This window comes from Lates calcarifer, linkage group LG16_LG22, assembly GCF_001640805.2.
Source record: "Lates calcarifer isolate ASB-BC8 linkage group LG16_LG22, TLL_Latcal_v3, whole genome shotgun sequence".
Taxonomy (NCBI): Eukaryota; Metazoa; Chordata; class Actinopteri; family Centropomidae; genus Lates; species Lates calcarifer.
This window is the reverse complement of record NC_066848.1, coordinates 2343263-2365567: the sequence shown is the minus strand read 5'-3', so window position 1 is coordinate 2365567 and position 22305 is coordinate 2343263. Positions and strand designations below refer to the sequence as shown.

Here is a 22305-nt window from a genome sequence, read left to right as displayed (position 1 = left end):
CCAGCATGCTCCACTATTTATCTGTGTACGCTGTGGAGCCGTGCTGTCTGCGCTGGGTTTGGGTTTTTGGCTCCTTCTGGCTATTTCCCTGTGACTGAGCGAGAGAGTTTCTCACTGCCAAGCCACGATGGGGTTGTTGTGGCAACAAGACACTGGGCACCAGTGGATGTGTGGTGAATGAGGAAGTATACGGATTTGTCCATCTGTTTATAGAAACCACCAAATCAGAAAAAAACTGTAACTGTATAGTATAAACACACTATTTTGGCTCCTGAATATTGTGCCATCATAACTGTCAGACAAAGTTCTAACACTGTAAAGAGAGATTACTGGCATTGCTGGTACGCAGCTGGATGGTTTCCCTCTACGTATCATTGTGGATGTGGTGCAGAGCGTTTTCTTGTGTGTGTCTGTGCAGGTTCAAGCTACAGATGCAGACCAGGGGGAGAACGGCCGAGTTCTGTACAGGATCCTCACTGGTGAGGGCTTCACCCCACACACCAGGTCTCCTCACTTACAAACACATGCACTGAAAACACAGGCTCCAGGAGGATGCACTACATTGAAGCATTAAATATGTTGTGGTAACGGTGTTATCCAGCACAAAGAAGAGCTCCATGAAAAAGTTTCCATAATTTTGGTGATTCAAGCTTTTGTGGCAAAACTCTGCTGACTTGCAGGTTTTATAATTCCTCTTGTTTCCAAAGCAGTTTCTGTCGTCTTGAAGCAGTCACATCTTGCCACAGTGAAAATACCAGTAATGACAGGTCCTTTAAACGAGTTAATTTGTATTCAAAGCAATGAAATGATCTGATCCAATGAGCAGATGCATCCAGTGAATTTATCTAAATCAAGAGACTAGATGAATTTTTTGCTGGAATGTGCATTCTCCTAAACTCTCTCACTTTCTCTCTCTCTCTCATTGTGTTTGTGTATATGTGTGTTTGTGTCTGCTCTTGTTTATGAATGCATGCATGCAGGGAACAGCAACAATCTGTTCAGCATAGACAGACAGACCGGGCTGGTGACGAGAGGCCTCAGGGCTCTGGACAGAGAAACCAGCAGCTCCCATGTGTTGGAAGTGGAGGCCTACAACAGTGACGAGGGCAGCATGAGGAGCTCAGTGAGGGTGAGGAAGAGGAGGGTCGCTGCAGAGGATGGACACAACTCCTGGAGCATTTCTTACTGTTTTCACACCTTTTGTTGAAGTAGTTTGTCTTTTTTTCTTTATATTAAACCACAGATTTATTTCTTGATGAGTTGACAAAAATGACCAAACCCTCTCCAAAAGATTCTGTTCCTCAAAGTCAACACGTATAGTTGATGTACAGCTACAAATATCATCCCCTGCAGGTGATCGTATATGTGGATGATGCCAACGACGAGGTGCCAGTGTTCACCCAGCAACAGTACAACCGTCTGGGCCTCAGGGAGACGGCTGGAATTGGAACCTCTGTGATTGTGGTGCGAGCCACAGACCCTGACACTGGTGAGTCCAGGCTCAGTTCAGTGAGAAGACGAGAGCAGACGAGGTGGAGTTTAACGTTAGTTCTTGTTGGCGTCGACTCGGTATCGCTTCAGTTTTATTTTCGAACCTTAAACAGAGAGATTTAGCTGACTGCCATGAGTCTGTTGTTTGCAGGTCACCAACCTTAACACTAGTGGGTGCCACTGAAAAGGGTGTTACATCTCTTAACCAGAACTTTTTTTACCCTGTTACATCACACTGGCGTACAAAAAAAGTGGATTTAAAAGTCTACTTCTGCTCCACAGCTTCCTCTATTCACTTCCCGTGGTGTGAAGTGTTTCATAGGCACCTTATGACGCATCTGGTACAATGACATACATTTTCCAAAGCGTGAGCACAGGCTGGAAACTGCAAATAACACAACAGCAGCGGCGACAGCTAATCAGATAAAACGCAGAGCTGAGGAAGTTGTTTGCATCTTGTAACCACAGCTTCAGTGTAACAATGTTACGAGGTTTTCAAGTGAATTTTCCCACAGTAGCTAAAAAACACAAGTTTTAAAGTTGTGATTATAAGCAGTTTTCTGCCACCCACCCCCCTGTCTCTGCTCAGGTGATGGTGGAGCTGTCGCTTACGCCCTTGTGTCTGGCTCAGACCGCAAGTTTGAGGTGGACGTAAGCACTGGCCTGGTAACCACTGTGGACTACCTGGACTACGAGACCAAGACCACCTATCTGATGAACGTTTCAGCCACAGACCAGGCTCCACCTTTCCACAGAGGTTTCTGCACCGTCTACGTCACGTTACTTAATGAGCTGGATGAGGCTGTGGCCTTCTTCTCCGCCGGCTACGAGGCTTCGCTGCGTGAGAACATCGCCACGGGGACCGAGGTGGTCCAGGTGCAGGCCCAGTCGGCTGACAACTTGAACCAGCTGACTTACCGCTTCGACCCTGATACGTCGCCTGCAGCTCTGGCCCTCTTCAAGATTGACAGCGTCACGGTGAGTGAGGGAGCAGTGGAGGAGAGGTCACTGAAGATATGAACACAACGTACATGCCTCTTTTTTGTTCACTCCGAAGACTTAGACCCACCTTCTGTCAAATATGTTTCATCCATTAACCGCAGTGTGTTTCAATGATACCTCTTCCTCTGTGATTTAAGCTCGTGCTCCTGTTGCTGCACGACTGTAAGCTGATCAAAGAGCGTGTTTTCTTTGAAGTCATTTGATTCCTTTGATAGACGAGAAATGGGGATTTTTTTGATTTCTGTGATGCTTGTTAGTCTTTCTCTATCTCAGTCCTTGCCCCCTTTCTGTCACATTTGGGAGATTTCTCTGCGGTATGGAATCTTTACGGAGGCGGAGAAAAATGCTGATGTGTTTGATGTTTCAGGGTCGTATCACAGTGACAGGCCTGCTGGACAGAGAGAAGGGGGATATGTACACCTTGACTGTTGTAGCTGATGATGGAGGACCTAAAAAGGACTCCACTGTGGTATGTGGCTTCATTGTGAAAGATTATTTAAGCCCTACCTCTCTTTTCTTGTGCAATTTTGAATGTGTTACAAAATATGTTTTATCTACTCTCTTATAGAAAACTTAATGGCATTCCTCTTTTATTCATTGCTTCTCTCATTGGGAGTACAGAAGGTAAGACTTAATGTTCCTTGTAGAGGGCTCAGAATATAAAGTACAGCATGAAATGTGTTCATCAGCAGTATGTGAAGTGCTTATCTTTAATTTTTTTAGATTTGGTTTAATGAATCTCAAAGGTAAGTGTCCTGTCAGTGATCTGTGGTAGAGCCTTCATTTGATCTGACCTCTTAACAGGTTTCAATCACCATTCTGGATGAGAATGACAACAGTCCAGAGTTTGACATCACATCTGATACTGCAGTGGACATCCCAGAAAACACACCCATGGGGAGAAAAGTGGCAGTAGTGCTCGGACGGGACAGGGATGCTGGACTGAATGGACTGGTGAGAATAAAGAAGGATTCACTCAGACATTAAATATATCCAACTAAAGCTTAAACATCAATCGATTATCACCACAGTACCTTCAGAGACTTGGGAGTAATTACTGCAGGTACATAAGGCACCAAGAAGACATTTTACCCCGTGTTACAGTTCAGTTTTTGTCCATACCTCAGCAGATTACAGTCAGATGAAGCTACTCTCAGTTTCACAACTGCAGAGTCTGATTTTGACATCTCAGTTTAATGGTCCGTTTAAGTTGCCAGTATCTCATTTTTCTTCCCTCTTATGTTTTTTTATCTTTACGTTCTTACACCCTGCTTCGTTATTTTTTTACATTCTCTCAAGGTTTAGAGCCTGTACAGCCAAATACAACTGTTAAACCATCCACACAAAGATTCTGACTGAACCTAAGTTGATGCTGTTATGTGATATTTTCATTCTTCCTCTCTTATCTCTCTCCCCCTCTTTCTCCATCTCAATCTGACTCATTACTCTCTCTTTCAGGTCAATTTCACTTTGGTGGCAGGCAACATGGAGGATGTGTTCAAGATCAAGACAGTGAACCACACCTACGGGGAGGTTTATGTCAATGCTCCTCTGGACAGAGAGTCAGTAGACCGCTACCTACTGAAGGTCAGGCAGCTATTTGCATGTAGCTAGTGACATAGTGGCACGTTGCTTTCTCACACATACAACCACAGCCCTGATGTACTTTCTAACCTCAGCACAAAAATAGAGTGATTACATTTCACGCTTATTTAATCTAAATCTCAAACACTTTTTTGACACCATGAGCCTGAAGTAATATGTTTAGAAATATTATTCATTTCAGTATGTTTTTTACATAAAGGAAGGCACAGAGCTACCATGACTGAATACCATGTGTCTGCATACACGGTCAGACCTACACACTAGTATGCACCTGTGCATGTGTTGTTACAGGTGCGTGCCAGCGACAACGGCTCACCTCCCAGACACACAGACCACTCCCTCACCATCAACATCCTGGACGTCAATGACAATTCACCTGTTATTGAAAGCCAGAGGGGCTATAACGTCAGCATAAGTGAGGTGAGGATTCAGTCACACGACAGTTTGTCCAATAATCTAACTGTTTGGTTGTTGTTTTGTGTTAATGTTGCTTCTTGAATAACGTGTATTGCAGAATGTTGGAGGAGGAACGTCAGTCCTCCGTGTGATGGCTACTGACCGAGACATCGGTCCCAACGCCATGCTGTTTTACTACATAACCGCCGGAAACCAGGACCTGACCTTCCGCATGGACCGTGTGACAGGAGAGATGGTGACACGGCCGGCCCCCCCTGACCGAGAGCGCCAGCAAGAGTACCGACTCACCGTCACCGTAGAGGATGATGGGACGCCACCGCTGTCGGTAAGAGAGCAATAAGCAGTACGCTTCAGTTAAACTTCTAATGAGCTGCAGAAAGTATCCGTTCCAGCATGATTTTTAATCTAGTGTTTTATGATGAAAAAAGTAGTTTTAAAAATATCCGTCCTCATGCAGTATGATGTTGTAATGTCTACAAAGGGATATATTTCTAATCTAATCAGATCAGGCTGTGGTGACTTGAACTTTGCAAGAGTGTCATTTGTAGGATTCAGCATCAGATCTTTCTCAGAGCCCTCTTCTGGTCAGTCAGTGCACTGCAAACAGTCATATCAAAGGACCTGTCTCATTCTGAGGATTATTGTCTCTTTATCCACCTGCTTTAAGCCAAGGTAGAGAACAAATCAGATGTGGAACACAGTGAGACTGACATGCTTCAAATAGGACGGTTGATGTTCTGTCTGAGCTGATCAGCTGTGAAGGCACAGGAAACACCTTCGTTTGTAAACAGGAAAGCCACAAGTTGAATTTCCAAAAAGGGGAAGATGTATGTGTTGCTTTTCCTGTTTAGAGGCGTCTATGAAATTTAAATGCTCTTTTAAATGTATTTATGTGCACAGACAGACAGAGATTAAGTGCTGTATGTGTCACATGCGGATGTATTATCATGTGACAGTCAGTTGTTGTACTGTATTTAGCATGTATTCTTTATTTTTAACTTTGTATGTCTTGGCGACACAGTAAGATGTGGGTGGTACAAACTTATAATAATGTAAGATATAAATAATTGATGTAAAGCTGCAGAAAAAGCACTGGAGAGAGGACAGGGTTAGCAGCAGGCGTCCCCCTCCCTCCCATCTAGCCCTCTGTCTCTTCTCATAAAACAAGATACTAAGATTGGTTTATCATTTTCTCTCCTCAATGCCAGTCTCCCTCTGGTGTGCACCATCTTAGAGGCACACAAGTGGAACAACCTTGTTCCATCTGTAATGGCTCCCTAGGCAGCAAGTGCAGCACGTCCTTGTGTAGTGATAGTTTTGGAGACCTGCCAGTTGAAAGGAACAATGATTTCAAAGACTAGACACAAGTTTTAAAGCTTAAGAGCTCCATTTTATTAAACAAGCTACAACCAGGACAATTTAAATGCAATATACAGAGCAAACAATGCTAACACAGCACTGATCTGTGTGTGTCTAATACAAGCTTTTTACAGTATGAAACACAAACAGAAACTGCAAAATTGCATGCAAATATGCCTGCACACACACACACACACAGACACGCGCACATGCATTTAAACCAAACCACAAGTTATTTTTGAAATTGTAATCCCCGATTTAAATGAACATACACCCAAACACACACTCTCTCTCTCACACACACACACACACACACACACAGGCACATTTCAAAACACAAATACTCAAAACACTGACTACTCATCTAAGTATTCAAATCCTCAAAAAAGAGAGTAAAAAATAAACATACAAACACATTATACCCTGTTACATACTGTACACCTGCTACACATCAATAGGAGATGATTTCCGTTTTAGGCACCTGCTGCACATTTTACCTCGATACAAGAAAACCACCAGTGGTTTCACACAATCACTCACAGACTAAATGATATCAACATTGCCATCATTTGCAATCACTTCTTATCCTCTTTAAAATCCTCCTTGATATGATTAATCTTTAGTTATCATTTCAAAGTCCCATTGCACACAGAAAATAGGAATTCCCATCAAAAAAATACAAAAGTATTCACAAACAGCATCGTGATGGCAGTGATAAAAAACAATGGTGGTTCGGTGGTATTTTTTGTTATTAAAAGTCTATAAGGCTACATTCAAGAGAAAAACAATAAACTTTACACAAACATGAATGAATATCACCAAACATTTTTTTTTCTAAATACTGTACTTACTGAAATGTTCAGCACTTAATGAATATGTTAAAGGCCACTGAGAAGTGCTGTATCTCTGAGAGTACAGGAAGGAAGGAAAGTATTTAGAGCAACAGAGCTGACAGTAACTGAGGTAGCAAAGAGGGAAGAAAAAAGAAGCAAAGGCCAAGTGGAGATGATACAGGGGAACAGTGTAATGCCATAAAAAACGAATTACTGTCAACTTGTACAACAATGCTGAGACTTATCTGACGATTGAGTCCTCTTTGGTATGATGCTATCAGAGCACAGGGATGAGAGAGAGCCTTTGGTCGCTGTCAGAAGTTTTGTTCAGATCAGAAAATGATTCAACGTACAGACGTAAATGTGATGGGGGGGGTGCTCTCACTGTGTGGTCGCTATATTCTTATTTTTCAATGACAAACCTGCAAATTACACAGAGTAGGACGCAAGTTTGAACTGCACCTAACAACTTAGATGTGGGGGAGTCCACAGATGACTCTCAACTGGCCAGCCCTGCATGTCGCAGGACCCCCCGCCTCAGCACTCTGGGTTCGTCTCGAGCAGCGGGCCCCACCACACTAAGGCGTCTGTCGGCCCACGAGCTCTTTAGATGGGACGTCACACACGAACCCAGCCCCCCGCCACAGCACAAGTGCTCGCAAGCAAAAGTTCACTTTTGGCCTCCAGCTGTTGTTGCAGGTGGAAATAGCCCATTCCCTCCTGCGGTCCAGACAATGTACAGATGACAATCCCAGCAGAGGTTATTGTGAGACAGCTCATAAGAGCAACACTGCTCTGAAGGCAGAGAGAAGAGGAAGAGAGTTGCAGGACTGTTTCCAGGTCAGCAGTTAATAGCGATGAATGAGGTTTCAGCTCACTTTAAACCTGCAGGAAGTCTGGAGACTCAGGGATGGTGTCTGGAACAGAGAACAGTGCAGACAGGTGATCCACATGTATCAGCCTGCACAAATTTACATTTCATGTTTTGTGCTGATGTGGAAATTTAGATATGTGGGTGGTAGCACATTCAAAATTGTACTTCCTGCCCAAAATGCAGACAGATGTCATCAAAAGACACACAACAGCATTTCTTTTTCCAAACCTCCTACTCCATAGAAAAGTACAAACATGCACGAAGACTGATAGTTTTCGCAGAATAAACTGTGTTTAGCTGGAAACCCATTAAAAAGAGGAACTGAGAGGTTTTGAGTCTCAGTTGCGACACGTTAAAGCTAAGAGGGAACTGCTGCTAGTTAAATTCCACTAAACATAAGGTCAGTGGGCCAAAAAACATGAAGAAGAAAGCTGAAGTTGGGCTTTTATCCACACAACATGAAACCCCAAGAAAACGTTAACATACAACTTTTGTAGACTAGTGAAGAAAATGAGTTTTGGGAGATACTTTGTGTAAAAGATACAAGTAGTGGAAGTTTCCTTGTGGCCCAGTTTTACTTTGTGTTTACATACAGTCTACATGTTCCTGAGACTTATCCATGTTTGCACACTGAACTGTTCATGGTCATAGAAATAACACATGTGGCAGTTTAGGGTGGATTTTCAGTGAGTCTGGTTCTGTTCTCTCTGAGCGTGTGCTTCCAGAAAATGGGGCAATCCACCTCAGTATGCCTGGAATGTCTGCACAGGTGCCCCGGGAATCGGTAGAAAAACACTCAGGATTGAACCCTTTCACCGTAACTAATGTTTCAATATTATTTCAAGTTGAGTCTGAGAGAACGGCTGAAGGGGCCATTAGTGTTAAATGAGAGTGCTGATGGGTGGAGAATGACTTGCGAGGGAGGCAGGAGAAGTATTCAGACGATGACAGCAAAAAAAAGGTGGTTTCAGTTGTGTGGGAGACAGAAATTAAACTCCCTACGCAGAAGTTTTTTTTTCTTAGTCATATAAGCTTTGCCCAGCTGTGAGTGCATGCGTGCAATTATGCACAAGAATGTGAGCATCTTTCCGCCAACATCTCCGCCGATGCAGGATGTTTGAGCAAAAGCGCACGATGTCATGGTTGCTTTTGATTGCATCAGTCTTTCACCAAAATAATTGTACATTTTGTAATAGGTATTTCCAGAATTATGCCCTTGTGTAATACGGTTACGTGCCACTGCTTACGTACTTCATCATACGAGTATCAAACCTTAATGTGAAGGGAGTTAGGTACACACATTGCGAATGTAGTTAATAAGGCATGGCCTGCCGATGGATGTCGTACACACTCACTCCTAAACTGAAAGAGGTGTAAATAAACTCCCCTTAAAGTGAGATCAGTCATATTGTGCTTTCTTTGTGTTGTGGTGTTGGTTAGAGGGATGTTTGAGAGACACTGTGGGACAAACGCTGAACAAAACAGAGAACAGGTCAGGTCAACCTGTGCTGAGTAATTCAGTGTTTCATCAGTTGATAGCTATTTATTGGATTGCCTGTAATATCAGCTGCTGTTGTGTTATCATGATGTACAGCTTTATGAGTGTGTATTACCTTCTATGGGGAAGAATACGTCCCCATGTCCAGGAGGAGAGAGGGGGGTTCCTGGCTCGGACAACAGGTGGCGTCCTGTCTCAGAGTGCTGTCTGGTCATGATCTGAGACACGGTACGGGTCTTAATCTGCGGCGATCCCCCAAGAAACACTGGGTTCTCATGGCCAAGAGCCTCACTGAATACACACATACAGATAACACACACACACACAAGAGAGGGAAGCATATAGCTGAGTAAGAAATATGCCAATATGACCCAATAAACTGTTGCAACACTCGTCTGTTCCTTACGACATTTAGCAGCTTTATGTCTGTCACTTTCATATTCTAGCTTTGGGCTTTGATGTCTGTTGCTCTGTAATGAAAATGTAAGAAATCCCTGTGTATGTTAACACTCATGCACATAAATGAATGACAGTTTAGTCTTTTCTGTTCTCCTTAATGTTTTAAAGATGTGTGTAGATCTTTTACCTGCAGAGCTTAAACAGGTTAAAGTGAAATCAAACTAACTATTGTGTAAGAAATGTTGTGGCCGCTACAAACAACAGTGGAATATCCATGTAAATAATATTATTGCTCTAAAGCACAGCTGTGAAGCTGGTCTATGAGATCAGCTGCCTGACAGACTGTGGGAAAACTCACCTGTCCATCCTCACCAGCTCTTGTGCACCTGTGAGAGAGGAAATGGGAAATGGGCTATTGTGAATGAATTGAAACAGAGCGGAACACTACAGATACGCTTCCTACTGTGCGAAATGCAGTTAATCTGCCTCACTGACAGGAAATATGAGTCAGAAAAAAAACATAATGTGGAACCGAGTGTGAGAGATTTATATCTGACCCATAGCATGGACATGGAAGTGAATCTGTGCGTGTGTGTGCATATCAGTAATACATACGTCTGTTCGAGTGGGCGTTCTCCCTCTGTTTGTACACAAGCACCAGAATGAGAGGCAGAGAGAGCAGAGCCAAGATGCAGGCTGCTATGGCCAAAGCCACTGGCACAGAGCCTGGAGAAGCAACACAGAGACTCAGAGTTAAACAGAATAAATGTCCAGTCATCCACTGGCTATGAAGCCTTGAACAAGGTGACATACCTTCAGATGTTGTTGGTTCCCAGACAGTGCAATCTTGAGATCCGTTTCTCCCTGGAAAGACAGAGCCAATAAATGATTCCTCTCTTACAGCAGATCACAGCAAAGCACTGGTTTGGCTTTCTGCTTGTTAAATGCAACAGGATCTACTCAGCACAGTGTATGACATTTAGACACAGAGTTGTAGACCACAATGAGTAATCGTAGACCACATCACACAGATGGAGAGAAGCTAACATAAAGATCTTGTCCTACTTAGCAGCTTGCAAAAGACACTATGGTTTATTTAAGTGAACTTGTTCTAATGCTACCAGCTGACATCACATTCACACAGTCCGTGTCCTTACGTGGTGTAATGTGGAGAATGATATGGCTGTGGGATTTCTGCAACACGTCGGTGTGTTTTTTCTCCACCGTGTAATCCAGGACCACACAGCAGTAGCGACCCTGGTCAGCGAGGGTCACGTTCGGCAGAACCAACCAGATGCTGTGCTCTGAAACTCCGGTTTGAAAGCTGTAGTTGCCATGGTGATGGCCGATGGTAGTATGGCGTGGGCCCTCCCTTCCCGAACAGTGGCGATCGCTCTGGGCCGTGAAGAGCCAGTTGCGCCCCAGGTGATCAGTCGGGTGAGCTGGACTGCCCCTCAGGGTGCACACCAGTTTGACAGTCGCACCCTCGGGACAGGTGTAGTACATGTGCGGGGCAGAAAGACTCATCGTGTGGTGGGCATGAGACGTCTCACCTGCAGCTGGAGAGAGAAGACAAAGATGGAGGAAAATAGTTTATAGCAGCTATAGATAATAAGATCTGTGCTAATGCAGCTACATCATGATGAAGAAATTTCAGCTTTCTCTCAGTGTTTTTCAACAGAGCTATCAGAGGGTCATATATTCAAGCATGAAATGATAGTAACATTCAAATGATTTGGCAGCGAACACTGAGTGGGACGAAGTTCCTGCCTGATACCACCAGTTATGACACAAATAACCACAGAGCAAAGCTAATTATAGAAACTGCCAATCTAAACATGAATTTAAAGCCACAGTTCTACACATTTGCATGGCCTACGTCACACACTTCATGGGTACACTGTGGGTCAGTAAAGTTTATTTCCTCTTCTTTATATATGTCCAGAAATAAATATCACTCTCCTGGAGGCACAAGTGTAGTAGCCTGACTGATGCTCTGTCTGATCATTTTCTGACACACGTGTTGTCATTGCCAACTGACTGTGGTGAAGTTTTCTTTCTCAGAAGGCCGTGCACCGACACAGATCCTCCACATAACATATGCACGTATGCATTCTATATATTCTGGAAACCAAAAAGACAGCTGTGAGACTTTTCTTTAAATGTTGCATAAACCATTCTCCTCGCACTCTCACATGCTGCCTTCAACCACATCCTGCTCTGACTTTAGTGCAGCAGTGGAATGCACAAACAGATAAAACCCTTTAATGTGTGCTCTGAATGATTATTTTATTGCAGTAACACAACAAAATAAACATATCCTGAGGCTAAACAGCCTGAAGCTCCTGTCTGAGCCTCACCAAGAAAATCAACAAAACAAAAAGATAATGCAGACACAACATAATCTATAAAATGCACCCACACTTACACAGCCATAGTACAGCATCAACACACAATATGAATGACTCCCACATAGCCAGCATGTAAACCAACACAACAAATGTTACTCTGGCTTTCTCTACTTGTTAGAGATCATCACCATCCTTTGGAACAGATTGCTGTGTGGTTTTGCATCCATGAATGTTGAGTGCTGCAAAGACAGGAAGGCAGTGTGTGTGTGTGTGTGTGTGTGTGTGTGTGTGTGTGTGTGTGCGTGTGAAGTGTGTGTGGGGGTGGACTGCAGTGAAGGAGAAGTATGCATGCAACCGTGTCTTGATGCAGTCAGATTGTGATCGTAGATTAGAGGTTTTACAGTAAGTGTACGTGTGTGTGTGTGTGTGTGTGTTTGGAGAGCAACTGGTCAGTGCCAGGATCTGAGGAGTGGACTTCCTTCCTGACCTGTCCCAGCACGCAAACATGACTCCCACTCCTCCTCCTGTCTGGCTCCTCACTACTGAGAACTCTGAAGGGCTACAGCTGCTGCTGCACAGCTCTTTATGAGCTGAACCTTCTCAATCAGTAATGATGTCTGGGGGTATTTTGCAGCTGCTGTCAAAGGCAAAACGCACACTGTGACAGACAGGGCAGCAACATGCCTGATGCTTGGAGCACAGAGAGCTGGAGAAGCAGCTTTGTGTGATTGACTGTTAATTGTTTTTTATGTGCTACCACTATTTTTTTAGGGGGCAGCAGTTTCAACATGGCTAGAGTATAAATGAGGAAGCACATGGATTATTTTAGTCTAAATGTCAAAATGAGTTTTACACTCTGCAGAGTAGGAAATAAAGCAGCTGACCAGCCAGTAGCCTTTACTTTTTGATTAGCTGGGCATGTTTGTAGATACAGTATGTGTGTATCCTGTTTTATGTGGCACTGGATGCAAAGTACGTGCCATGATCCTGTGTGTGCGGCTGAACTCTGCACCGGCCATTGTGTGTTGGGAAAAGCAATAGGAAGACCGGGGAGGGTGATTAAAGTGAAACTGTTGCCCCTGTGGCTGTTCCTGCCTGCCTGGTGGGACAATAGGAGGGGAAGCCCTTCTCCTCTCCTGTTTCACACCCACCCTGCCCTTCTTTTTGACAGCTCTTCCCCTGTTTTTCCAGTCCTACTTAAACTAGTGGAGACAGATTTCTTCCGAAGGAGAGGATGTTGCTGTAAAATATGTTAAAGTTTAACATTTGCCTTAAAATTTTTGAGCCAAACGTGATTAACTGCTCGGGCCGCCAGCTGGGAAACACTATCATACACATGAAATGTGCATCAGATATGGCTTACTGGCATGGAGACAATGAGTATCATTTGTTTTAGCATTTGTCTTCAGTGCCAAGTGGGTGGTGTTACCACGGTGTCAGCACAATGCGAGTTTGATGTGGTTGTAACCAGGTAAAAACAGACAGCAAGCTTTGCTCCGAGCCCGGTGCAGACAGGATTTCTTTCACCAGACATCTGTGTTTTGGCTCTATTATAGATCTTAGTTTCCTCCTCTGTTCTCTGTTCTCAGGATCCTGATAGCCCCTGAGGGCCCAGACACAGGCCCTCCTTTGTTTTAAGCCTGAATGCCACCTGTTTAGAACATGTTGCCTCTGACAGCTTTCCTTCTTACATTCAGACATGCAGCATAGCTTTGGTGTTTAATTAAACATGTCTGCATTTCTCCCAAGTTTGACTCCTGAGACTGTCCTGAGAAAGTATATCACTCACCTACTGGTAAATCTGGTATCCTTTCACTCGCACAAATTCTCTACCTGTTCTCCACACACACAGCTCCAACCCCACCCTTTTCACACCTTTCTACACAGCGATGGTAATGACTATCCAACCATCACAGGGTGTTAATGAAAGAAGCAGGAGGGGCCCAGATTACTCCTCCACACACACTCACCCACACACACACACACTCACACACAGAAAGTGACAGAGTTTCAGCTGAAACAAACCGTTGCATTAAACAAAAGGAAGTATTAAAATGTCGTGTTTCAGACACTTCCTAGTCATGGAAGGAAGTGGTTAGAGGTCAGTGATATAGTTCATCATGTTCAGGGATCCGTGACATCTGAATATAATGATTTGTCATTTCTGTTGTTTCTTTGTGAGCCAATCCTATTCGTGATAAACATGTTTGTACAAGTGTTGTTCAATAAATGTGCCCCCTAGTCAGTCCGAGACGCGGCCTTCCTCTTCTTCTTCTTCCTCTAAATTTGCCTCATACATGTAGCTGGGTAGAGAGTTGTGTAAAGAAAGCTTTGTACTCATATTTACAACACAATTATGACATCGTTTCCTCAAGTAACCGTCATCTCGAAAGTGTAAACGGGGCATTTTTGTACTTTTGAAATAGTAAAAGTGAAGCAATTACATAGTTTTAACAAACTGACATTAAGAACTAGTTTGCCTGCTTCCTCTCTCTTTTTGTGTCCTTCCTGCTTTGCATCTTAAAGTTCTTCTCACAGTTTAATATTTCAGAGCTTTACCAACCAAGGCACGTCAGGCTGCTGTTTTTCTTGCTTTGACTAGAAGCAGAGTCAAGGCTTTATCAGTGGTGGTCAATGCTGCATCCTTGGGCTGTTCAGAGAAATACCAGTGTGGGAGACACATCCTTACTAGAAGTGTGACGGCCACCAGTGCCTGGGGATTTCTTTACTTATCATTCTCGCTGCATGTTAAACATCAGATGAGGAGATTTCAGCTACAGATGTTTGTCAGATCTTTAAAAAGGTTATACCCACAAAAATCACAGAAGTCTCCGTATTGCTCATGCACATGCAGCGTGAGCCCACATCACCGCCCCACGTCAACACACTCACTGACTGTGTCTCCCCGGGGCAGGCCAGGAAGCCATTTTTAACTGCTGTAGCCTAATAATGATTTATTCATTTGGGACAGGGGGGATCAATACACAATTCCAGCTCTGTCACAACAGGAGGAGAAAGTAGTGGAGACAGAGAACGAGTGTTCACATCCTGTGGAGTTCATTGACCATTTTTGACTGAGCCATTGTCCTTCATTGTGAGTCTACTGCTTATCTAGACTGGGGGGAAAAGGAGCTCTGATTATTGCTTGTTTATCTCAAGTCATGTTTTGTGGAGGAGACCCATTATGGGCAGTGGCACAAACAGCTGTTTTCATGGTAGGAAGGAAACTTCCAAACAAAGAGGACATAATGAGCTGAAGGGGGGGCACTGTGGAAGTCTTTCACTTAGTCTGAGGCCTCATAGGGCTTTTACTGGAGCTTTTATGGGCCAGAGCAAATAATTCAGACTTTAAAACCAGGCTACAAAATCTGCTTTAATTAAATTTTTAAGACTTCTCTTATGATCTGTCTCAAATTTAAACATTTCCTGAATAATATGAAGATTGTTGTCCAGGATGAATCAGCTGAAAGGTTCAGTGAACATCACCAGTTGTCTTTTGACAGGCTTGATTGTCTAAACAGAGTAAATCCCAAAGCTAAAGCCGAAAACTGAGAACCTCTGCGAGGCTTCCGCGGTGTTTGAAGTGAAGCAGCCTGCAGCTGCTTCTCCTCTCAGGCCGTGCCTCTAGAAAACAACATTTCACCGCAGCTCCCGCGAAAACACAAAGAAAATGTGTGACTGTAACTGAGTGGATAAATTAGCAGACAGAAGTCAACCTGCACAGGAGAGTTTCCCCGCTGACTTTGTTTTTTTTTTTTTATTTAAATACATTTCTCAGGTTTTGTGACCACGTCTCAGTCAGTGAGTGTAAAAACAGCAGTCTGGTTTGTGTAGAGTATAAAGGGCTGAGTTTAAGGTGGATTTACACTTCACTTTACCCCCAGGGAGGAGCTTTAAAACAGCTTCACACCAGATGTTCCGTCTCAACAACAACAGCAACAAAAGTCTGAAAACACATGAAACTGTTCGTTTCCAACAGTTTTCCCAGAGATAAAGAAGCGTCCAGTTCTACTGCTGCACAATCAGCGAGTTCCACTTACAGTTACTTTATCCACCCAAACCTACTGCAGGATTACTTCACTTCACTGTGAGGAACAATATTCTTTCTCATCTGCGAACTCAAGTTTCTTGGTTTGTCGCTTAAACTGTCAACAAGTTGCCGCACGCCCAGTTCAACAACAGAGTCAGAGGAGGATGGATGTCACAGTGGTTTTCCGTACTCACCTCCAGCTATGGAAAACAGAAGAGCGCAAAGCCAAAGCATGAACTTGCTTCTCCTCGGTGATGTCCCACAGGGTAACCCCCCTGCCATCGCTGTCTTGATGTTGAGCGCAAAAAAAAAACAAAAAAACAAAGTAGCAGATCGACCAACTCTACACGGACGCTCCGTTCAACTTACTGTCACTTTACTCTGATACTCTCAGCTCTACACGCAGACAGAGAGGAGGCTGACAGCCGCTTGTCACTCCAACTAGACTTTATCCTTCTGAACTTTGGAGCGCGGAGGCAACGCGATACACCGAGTCTGATCGCTCCTCCCCCCGCTGTCACTCTCTGCCCCCACCCACACGCGCCCGGCACAGGAGCATTTAACACCAAAATATGGAGACACACATGAAGTACACGGAAGGAAATCACCCATCGGTTTTAACCCAGATATAATCTGGGTTTTAACAGGATTGCGCTAAAAATTCGCAGTTTACGCAGCTGGATCCTACATTTCCTATAATGCAGCCTGATGATAATGTCTTTCATTCCATTGCAAACACTGGTGGCTTTCTGTTTGCAATTTAAAACATTCAAGCACAAGCAGAAGTTTTTCCTCTCTGACTTGAGATAGCTCCAGCAGAGCCACAGATATCAGCCTGGTTTATAAAAGTGGTTTGATGACTTTTTTTGATGACATGACTGGTAAACCCATCTCACTCTTCACTTCACCATAACATTTAAATAACAGCTACAGGCTCAGATTGTTATTATAAGTGTCTGACAACAGTGTGGATAGGATTCCTACAGAGGCAGAGCTTTTTATTAAAGAGGAAGATCCTATTTGTTTAACCAGAAACATCACTATACATCAATACCAGACTCCACTGACAAAAACAGGCATTTTACAGAGCAGAACACAGGAGCTGCTGGAACACCACTGCCTCCATCTGTGGTCCTTCCTTATGTAAAGGGTCTGAATACTTCCTCCACCACTGAAACACAAGTAAAAACACTTTAGAAGATGAATTTTGACATGGGTAATTGCCCATTGGATTACATTGCAGCTCTCGGTTGCTGGGTGCACCGTTCTTGCTCAATACTGCACAGATTCCAAAATATTTCACTCCCAAACACATGGGAAAATAAGGCCCAGGTTTAAAAACACCAGAGTTATCCTTAAAGACACAGGCACATACCTCTTGGAGCAGATTAGTGTGAAACTAACGGCCTCTTGGCACAGTGCTCATCAGAGTCTCAGACTGGTGGAACAGGAATTGACTCAACCTTCACTTCCGTAAGATACTTTCACTTTAGCTTATGTATCAGAGGGGTGTTCCTTTAGGATGCTGTGTTTCTCCTCACTTACATTTTACTGTTCTTTCCCAGAGTGAGTAGATGCTTTTGGCCGACTTTCAGCGTCCTCTCTCCACCTCATTTACTGTTGAGATTTCCTTTTAGTTCTCACAAGATATGTTTTCAGTCTGTCTGTAACAAAATACGCTTCCACTGTCTGGTCCTGTTCTCCCACGTTAAATAGATCCTGAAGCACTCATCATGGGTGAAGGCAGCAACATGTCTCCTCTCATGCAGAAAACCTTAATAGTCACTCTGGAAGTGACGGCGTATAAAGATGTAAGGGTGCCTGTGGCATGAAGTGTAAAAAAGCAGGTGTTAAGAAATATTGACTGGCAAGATATTATTGTTATGTCATTATTGTAGAATGAGAAATGTCATTGTGATGTGATTTTTGATGGCCTTTTTGTTGGTGGTGATAAATCACAGGAGAATCTTTCAACATCATAATGATGAATGGATGTTAAGATCAGATTTCGACTCACTTACAGGCCCCAGCTGACACCGTGTGCTGGAAGTGAATCACAGCTTGTCAGTAGAGTTTAACACAATAAGCCATAAATAGTAGATGCAGCTGTAGAAGTTTTTTTTTGTGTGTGTGTCTCAGACCTCAACCACCATCTATGTCCACATTGTGGATGAGAACGACAACGCTCCCGAGTTTCCTGAGGAGGAGTACGTCACGGTGCTGAGTGAGGGACCAGACACAGTGGGTGCCACCATCGCCACGGTAACAGCCATCGACCCAGATGAGGGTTTGAACGGCACCTTGCGGTACGCTATCGCTCATGGCAACCTGATCCAGACCTTTCACATCAACAGCATCACGGTAAGACACGGAAAGAGTGGAGAGTTAGAAACAACAGGGATAAAACATGAGGTTAAACTTCTGTGTGTGTGTGTGTGTGTGTGTGTGTGTGTTCAGGGGAGAATTACTGCTGTGAAGGAGCTGGACTATGAAATCAGCAATGGACACTACGCTCTGGTTGTCACAGCAACGGACCAGTGTCCCAAACCTGCTCTTCGCTTGACATCTAGCACGACAGTAATGATGCATGACTAAACTCACACTGCTGGAAACCCTGATGTTTTTAGATGAATGTGTTTTTTAGAGAAAGATTTCAGATGTACAGTTCTGTGTATTTCTCTCCATCATAGCATCTGTGATGAGGAAAACAAAACCAGACGTGTTTAAATCATCTTCTTCTTTCCTTTTCAGGTGCTGGTAAACGTCCTAGATGTGAACGATGTGACACCCACTTTCCCCCGAGCCTATGAGGGACCGTTTGAGGTTACTGAGGGCCAGCCAGGACCTCGGGTCTGGACGCTCAAAGCCAGCGATGAAGACTCTGGGCTCAACGGCAAAGTGGAGTACAGCATCACCGGTGGAGATCACCAGAGTTAGTACCAGACTTGTTTTTTTTTTTGTGGGGATACTGACATGTGATAAACCCCTGAAGCTCTGAGCCTCTTTCCTCTGCCTCTCTGTCAGATGAGTTCATGGTTTCCCCAGTGGAGGGAGAGCTGCGGGTGAGGAAGGATGTGGAGCTGGACAGAGAGACCACGGCCTTCTACAACATCACCGTCACAGCCCGAGACCTGGGCACCCCATCTCGCAACAGCTCGGTGGGCCGTCACTACACACATGAACACTCATACAGGCAAGGCGGGGGTGGATGGAACACCTCCATTAACAGGCAGCATGACCTGTCTTGTGTCTCCTGCAGGTGGTGGTGGGGGTCCGTGTCCTAGACATCAATGACAACGACCCAGTCCTCCTGAACCTGCCTTACAACACCAGTGTGAGCGAGGGCGCCTCCATACACACCTCTGTGGCCAGAGTGAGAGCGAACGATGCGGACAGCGGACGCAACGCTCTGCTCACTTATAACATCACTGCCGGCAACCAGGACGGAGCCTTCTACATCAACGACACAGTGAGAGAAACAGATGGTGTGGTTTGAGCAGAAAGCACTGAAAAAAACAACTTAGTGATGTGGTAAAGGTGGAGCAGGTGGTGGGAAACAAAGCGAAGCCTGGAAGTGCACGGTTTGTGACTGGCAGCTTCCAGATTTGATCACACATTAGGTTGTCAGTTTAACCTGAGTCGGGACAGGTGTTCAGCTCTTAACGCTTGTACACCCTCACTGCAGATACATTTACAGCTCATTCTACACATTTGTGGATTTACAGCATAAATATATGAGTGTATACAAACACTGCATGTTCTTTAGAGAGGGCAGGGTGGAAAGATATATACTGTGGTGTTACAAGGCCACACACGGCTAATATGTAATAAAACATCATAATATCAAGAATGCATCTCGAAGCATGCACGTGACTTCCTCTTCCTCTGCATCTCTCAGACAGGTGTGGTGCAGGTGAACAGACCGCTTGACAGAGAGCGAGTGGCGGAGTACAGGCTCACCATCACTGTCAAAGACAACCCCGAGAACCCCCGCATCGCTCGCAGGGTAAAACCGCTCTCATGTACGAGTGTCATACGAGCGTTCACACGTGTTTCCACAGGCAGTTTCATATAAAGCTCAGTGAAACAAACCATAAACTTCTGCTTTTCAGGAATTAATGATAACAAGCTCAGAATATACTCAAAGACTTTATTAACCCAAAATCTTTCAGCATGTGAATGAGCTGCACACAGCCGACGTGTCATTCGACTTTCTGCAGAAGCTCATTTCAGGAAATTACAAAAAGGACACCTCTGTTTGTTATTTAGACTGATAACCTGTCGTAGCGTTGAGCACTAGAGTAGCTTCTGACTGCGTTTCATGGCCCTGTGTGCCCTGTATTCTAAAAAACAATGTGAATCTCATGCAGACAATTTACTTTAAATAAGAGCATGAGGACCACTCACGATGCAGCTGCAGAGTTTCTATAAAAACAGTACTGTGGTACGCTCTATGTGTTTCCTCTGTGGGAAAGGTGAGAAACTGTTGTAGCTGAGAGTTTTGAACAAGTCAGCCACCACTTTAAACAAGCAGCATGTTGGGGTGTGCCCAGCACGACAACACAACCACTGCAAACCCTCTGTTGCTTTGCAACAATTTACCTCCTGCGGGCTGATGAGCATACCTCACGTTCATTCTCATCTTCATGCTATACCACATAATCCTCTGCTAATGTAACTGTTTCTTCACCCCCTCTCTTTCGCCCCGTTGCACCAGGATTCAGACCTCCTGGTGATAACCATTCTGGATGAGAATGACAACAGGCCTATATTCACCAGGACCAGCTACAGGGCTGAAATCACTGAGAACTCTGCAGCAGGTACCATCCAAGCTGGTTCTCTCTTCGCTTGACTTCAGGCAGTCTCTAATTGCAGCAGAGCATCGTTTCAAAACACTGTCTGCAACACCGTCTACCCCACTTCCTGACTTTGTTTACATATGGCTCATGTAAAGTGAAGTGATTTTTTTTTTTTCATGTATCAGGCATTTTGCCACTCAAACTCTGGAACAGATTCAAGTCAGTGTGACTAAAGTGGCAGCAGAGACATCAACAGGTGTCATATGATTTAGTGTAAAAAGAAAACACCTAACTATGATCATTGTCCTTCTCCACCTGTCCCTTCCTGTGATTTAGGCAGTACAGTAACAGTGCTGAATGGGCCTGTTCTGGCTGAGGATAAAGACATTGGCCCCAATGCGGTGGTGAAGTACCGCCTGCTGGGATCCAGGGTGGACCTCTTTACTGTGGACGCTGACACTGGTAACATTACAGCTCCTCAGCACACAAACATGAGGAACACTGCAGTGCAGATGTCACTGTCTCTGTATCTCCCTCCAGGTGTGATCCTGGTGCGTCAGGGGGCGAGGTTGGACCGCGAGGCATTTCAGGAGCCGCGGGTAGAGCTGTTTCTGGTCGGGGAGGACGTAGGAGGTTTAAACAGCAGTGTCCCTCTGACAGTTACCATCCTGGACCAGAACGACAACCCTCCTGTCTTCAGCCCATCCAGTTTCAGTGTTCGACTCCCTGAGAACAGCCCCACTGGTGCGAGGATCAGCTTGTGTTTAATGATCTGTTTGTATATGATCAGGTTGTAGTTGTCACTGACGCAGTGTGATTATCTCTTACTTTCATCACCCTCCCCTGTGTGAGGGGGTTATTAAGGGTTTGCCTGTTGGCAATTACTGGTCACAAGAACAGCTCAGTCATTACTCTGCCTCTTCCAGGTGTGGTGGTGACTCAGCTGTCCGCCACTGACGCTGACTCCGGCTCCAACGGCTGGCTGATGTACCGGCTGGAGAGCGGCGCTCAGGACCGCTTCGTGGTGGACCCGCTCTCCGGTGCCGTCTTGGTGGGCAACACCACCCTCGACAGAGAAGAACGTGGGTCCTACCGCCTGGTCGTCGTGGCAACCGACCGCGGCACACCCCCCTTGTCGGGCACCGCCACCCTGACGGTAATCCTGGACGACGTAAACGACTCGCGGCCCCGTTTCATAGATCCTATAACCATGATAAGCGTCAACGAGTCCACGCCGCCTGGCGTGGTGGTGGCCACGCTGACCGCTGAGGACCCAGACCTGCATCCCCGCCTGGAGTACTACATCATCTCAGTGGAGGCAAAGGATGATGGGAACAACCCAGTGGATGGCCTGCAGGAGTCCTTTGGCATTGATTTACACACTGGTGAGACATGGATCTTACCCACGTTCATGTTTTGATCTAGAGGCTTTACTTTGACAATACGCTGAATTAAATGTCTCTGTGGATTTTCAGGTGCAGTGTTTGTCCGTAACCCACTGAACAGAGAGCTGGTAGCCACATTTGAGATCATTGTGTCCGTACATGACAATGCCAGTGAAGTTATTGACAAGTCAGGGAGCGTTCCCAACGGTGAGTTCGCTTTCTAACACGAAGCTTCTCCGTTTCATACGTTGGATTTTCTCAG

General features: G+C 44.8%; 3 protein-coding genes across 6 annotated transcripts in view; 2 read left to right on the top strand and 1 right to left on the bottom strand.

Moving 5' to 3' along the window:
• The window catches only part of LOC127138939 (cadherin-23), a 113460-nt gene extending 110079 nt beyond the window's left edge, over positions 1–3381 (top strand). For both annotated transcript variants that reach the window (XM_051076912.1, XM_051076911.1), the window contains exons 29-35: positions 419–479; positions 981–1129; positions 1354–1489; positions 2081–2469; positions 2861–2962; positions 3062–3117; positions 3298–3381. In XM_051076912.1, coding sequence (XP_050932869.1) covers positions 419–479; positions 981–1129; positions 1354–1489; positions 2081–2469; positions 2861–2962; positions 3062–3070 — 846 coding nt within the window. In that variant the 3' untranslated portion in view covers positions 3071–3117; positions 3298–3381. The remainder of the gene's footprint in view (positions 1–418; positions 480–980; positions 1130–1353; positions 1490–2080; positions 2470–2860; positions 2963–3061; positions 3118–3297) is intronic.
• cdh23 (cadherin-related 23) overlaps positions 2901–22305 on the top strand; it is a 28970-nt gene continuing 9565 nt past the window's right edge. For both annotated transcript variants that reach the window (XM_051076910.1, XM_018686443.2), the window contains exons 1-17: positions 2901–2962; positions 3062–3117; positions 3298–3447; positions 3952–4080; positions 4390–4518; positions 4613–4840; positions 17999–18220; positions 18317–18436; positions 18611–18791; positions 18884–19017; positions 19119–19328; positions 19758–19865; positions 20577–20679; positions 20995–21120; positions 21199–21402; positions 21585–22043; positions 22134–22250. In XM_051076910.1, coding sequence (XP_050932867.1) covers positions 3070–3117; positions 3298–3447; positions 3952–4080; positions 4390–4518; positions 4613–4840; positions 17999–18220; positions 18317–18436; positions 18611–18791; positions 18884–19017; positions 19119–19328; positions 19758–19865; positions 20577–20679; positions 20995–21120; positions 21199–21402; positions 21585–22043; positions 22134–22250 — 2668 coding nt within the window. In that variant the 5' untranslated portion in view covers positions 2901–2962; positions 3062–3069. The remainder of the gene's footprint in view (positions 2963–3061; positions 3118–3297; positions 3448–3951; positions 4081–4389; positions 4519–4612; positions 4841–17998; positions 18221–18316; positions 18437–18610; positions 18792–18883; positions 19018–19118; positions 19329–19757; positions 19866–20576; positions 20680–20994; positions 21121–21198; positions 21403–21584; positions 22044–22133; positions 22251–22305) is intronic.
• On the bottom strand, positions 5880–16337 carry vsir (V-set immunoregulatory receptor). Of its 2 annotated transcripts, XM_018686453.2 has the most exons (7): positions 16054–16336; positions 10636–11037; positions 10292–10342; positions 10094–10204; positions 9837–9864; positions 9195–9370; positions 5880–7624 (listed from the first exon to the last, which is right to left on the bottom strand). In XM_018686453.2, exons 1-7 carry the CDS (start codon positions 16139–16141, stop codon positions 7587–7589), a joined length of 894 nt encoding a protein of 297 aa, XP_018541969.1. In that variant the 5' UTR covers positions 16142–16336; the 3' UTR covers positions 5880–7586. The 2 variants fall into 2 exon arrangements, with proteins under 2 accessions (XP_018541969.1, XP_050932871.1); XM_051076914.1 differs by having other exon boundaries at positions 10094–10342; positions 16054–16337.

Bases quoted from the DNA above. Each gene is read 5' to 3' on its own strand.
- vsir (XM_051076914.1), bottom strand. From the start codon at position 16,141: ATGGCAGGGGGGTTACCCTGTGGGACATCACCGAGGAGAAGCAAGTTC. The intron at 9,865-10,093 runs GTATGTATTACT...CCTCTCTCACAG, and splicing joins GAACGCCCACTCGAACAGAC to GTGCACAAGAGCTGGTGAGG. The intron at 9,371-9,836 runs GTGAGTTTTCCC...GTGTGTATTCAG, and splicing joins GAGCTGGTGAGGATGGACAG to TGAGGCTCTTGGCCATGAGA.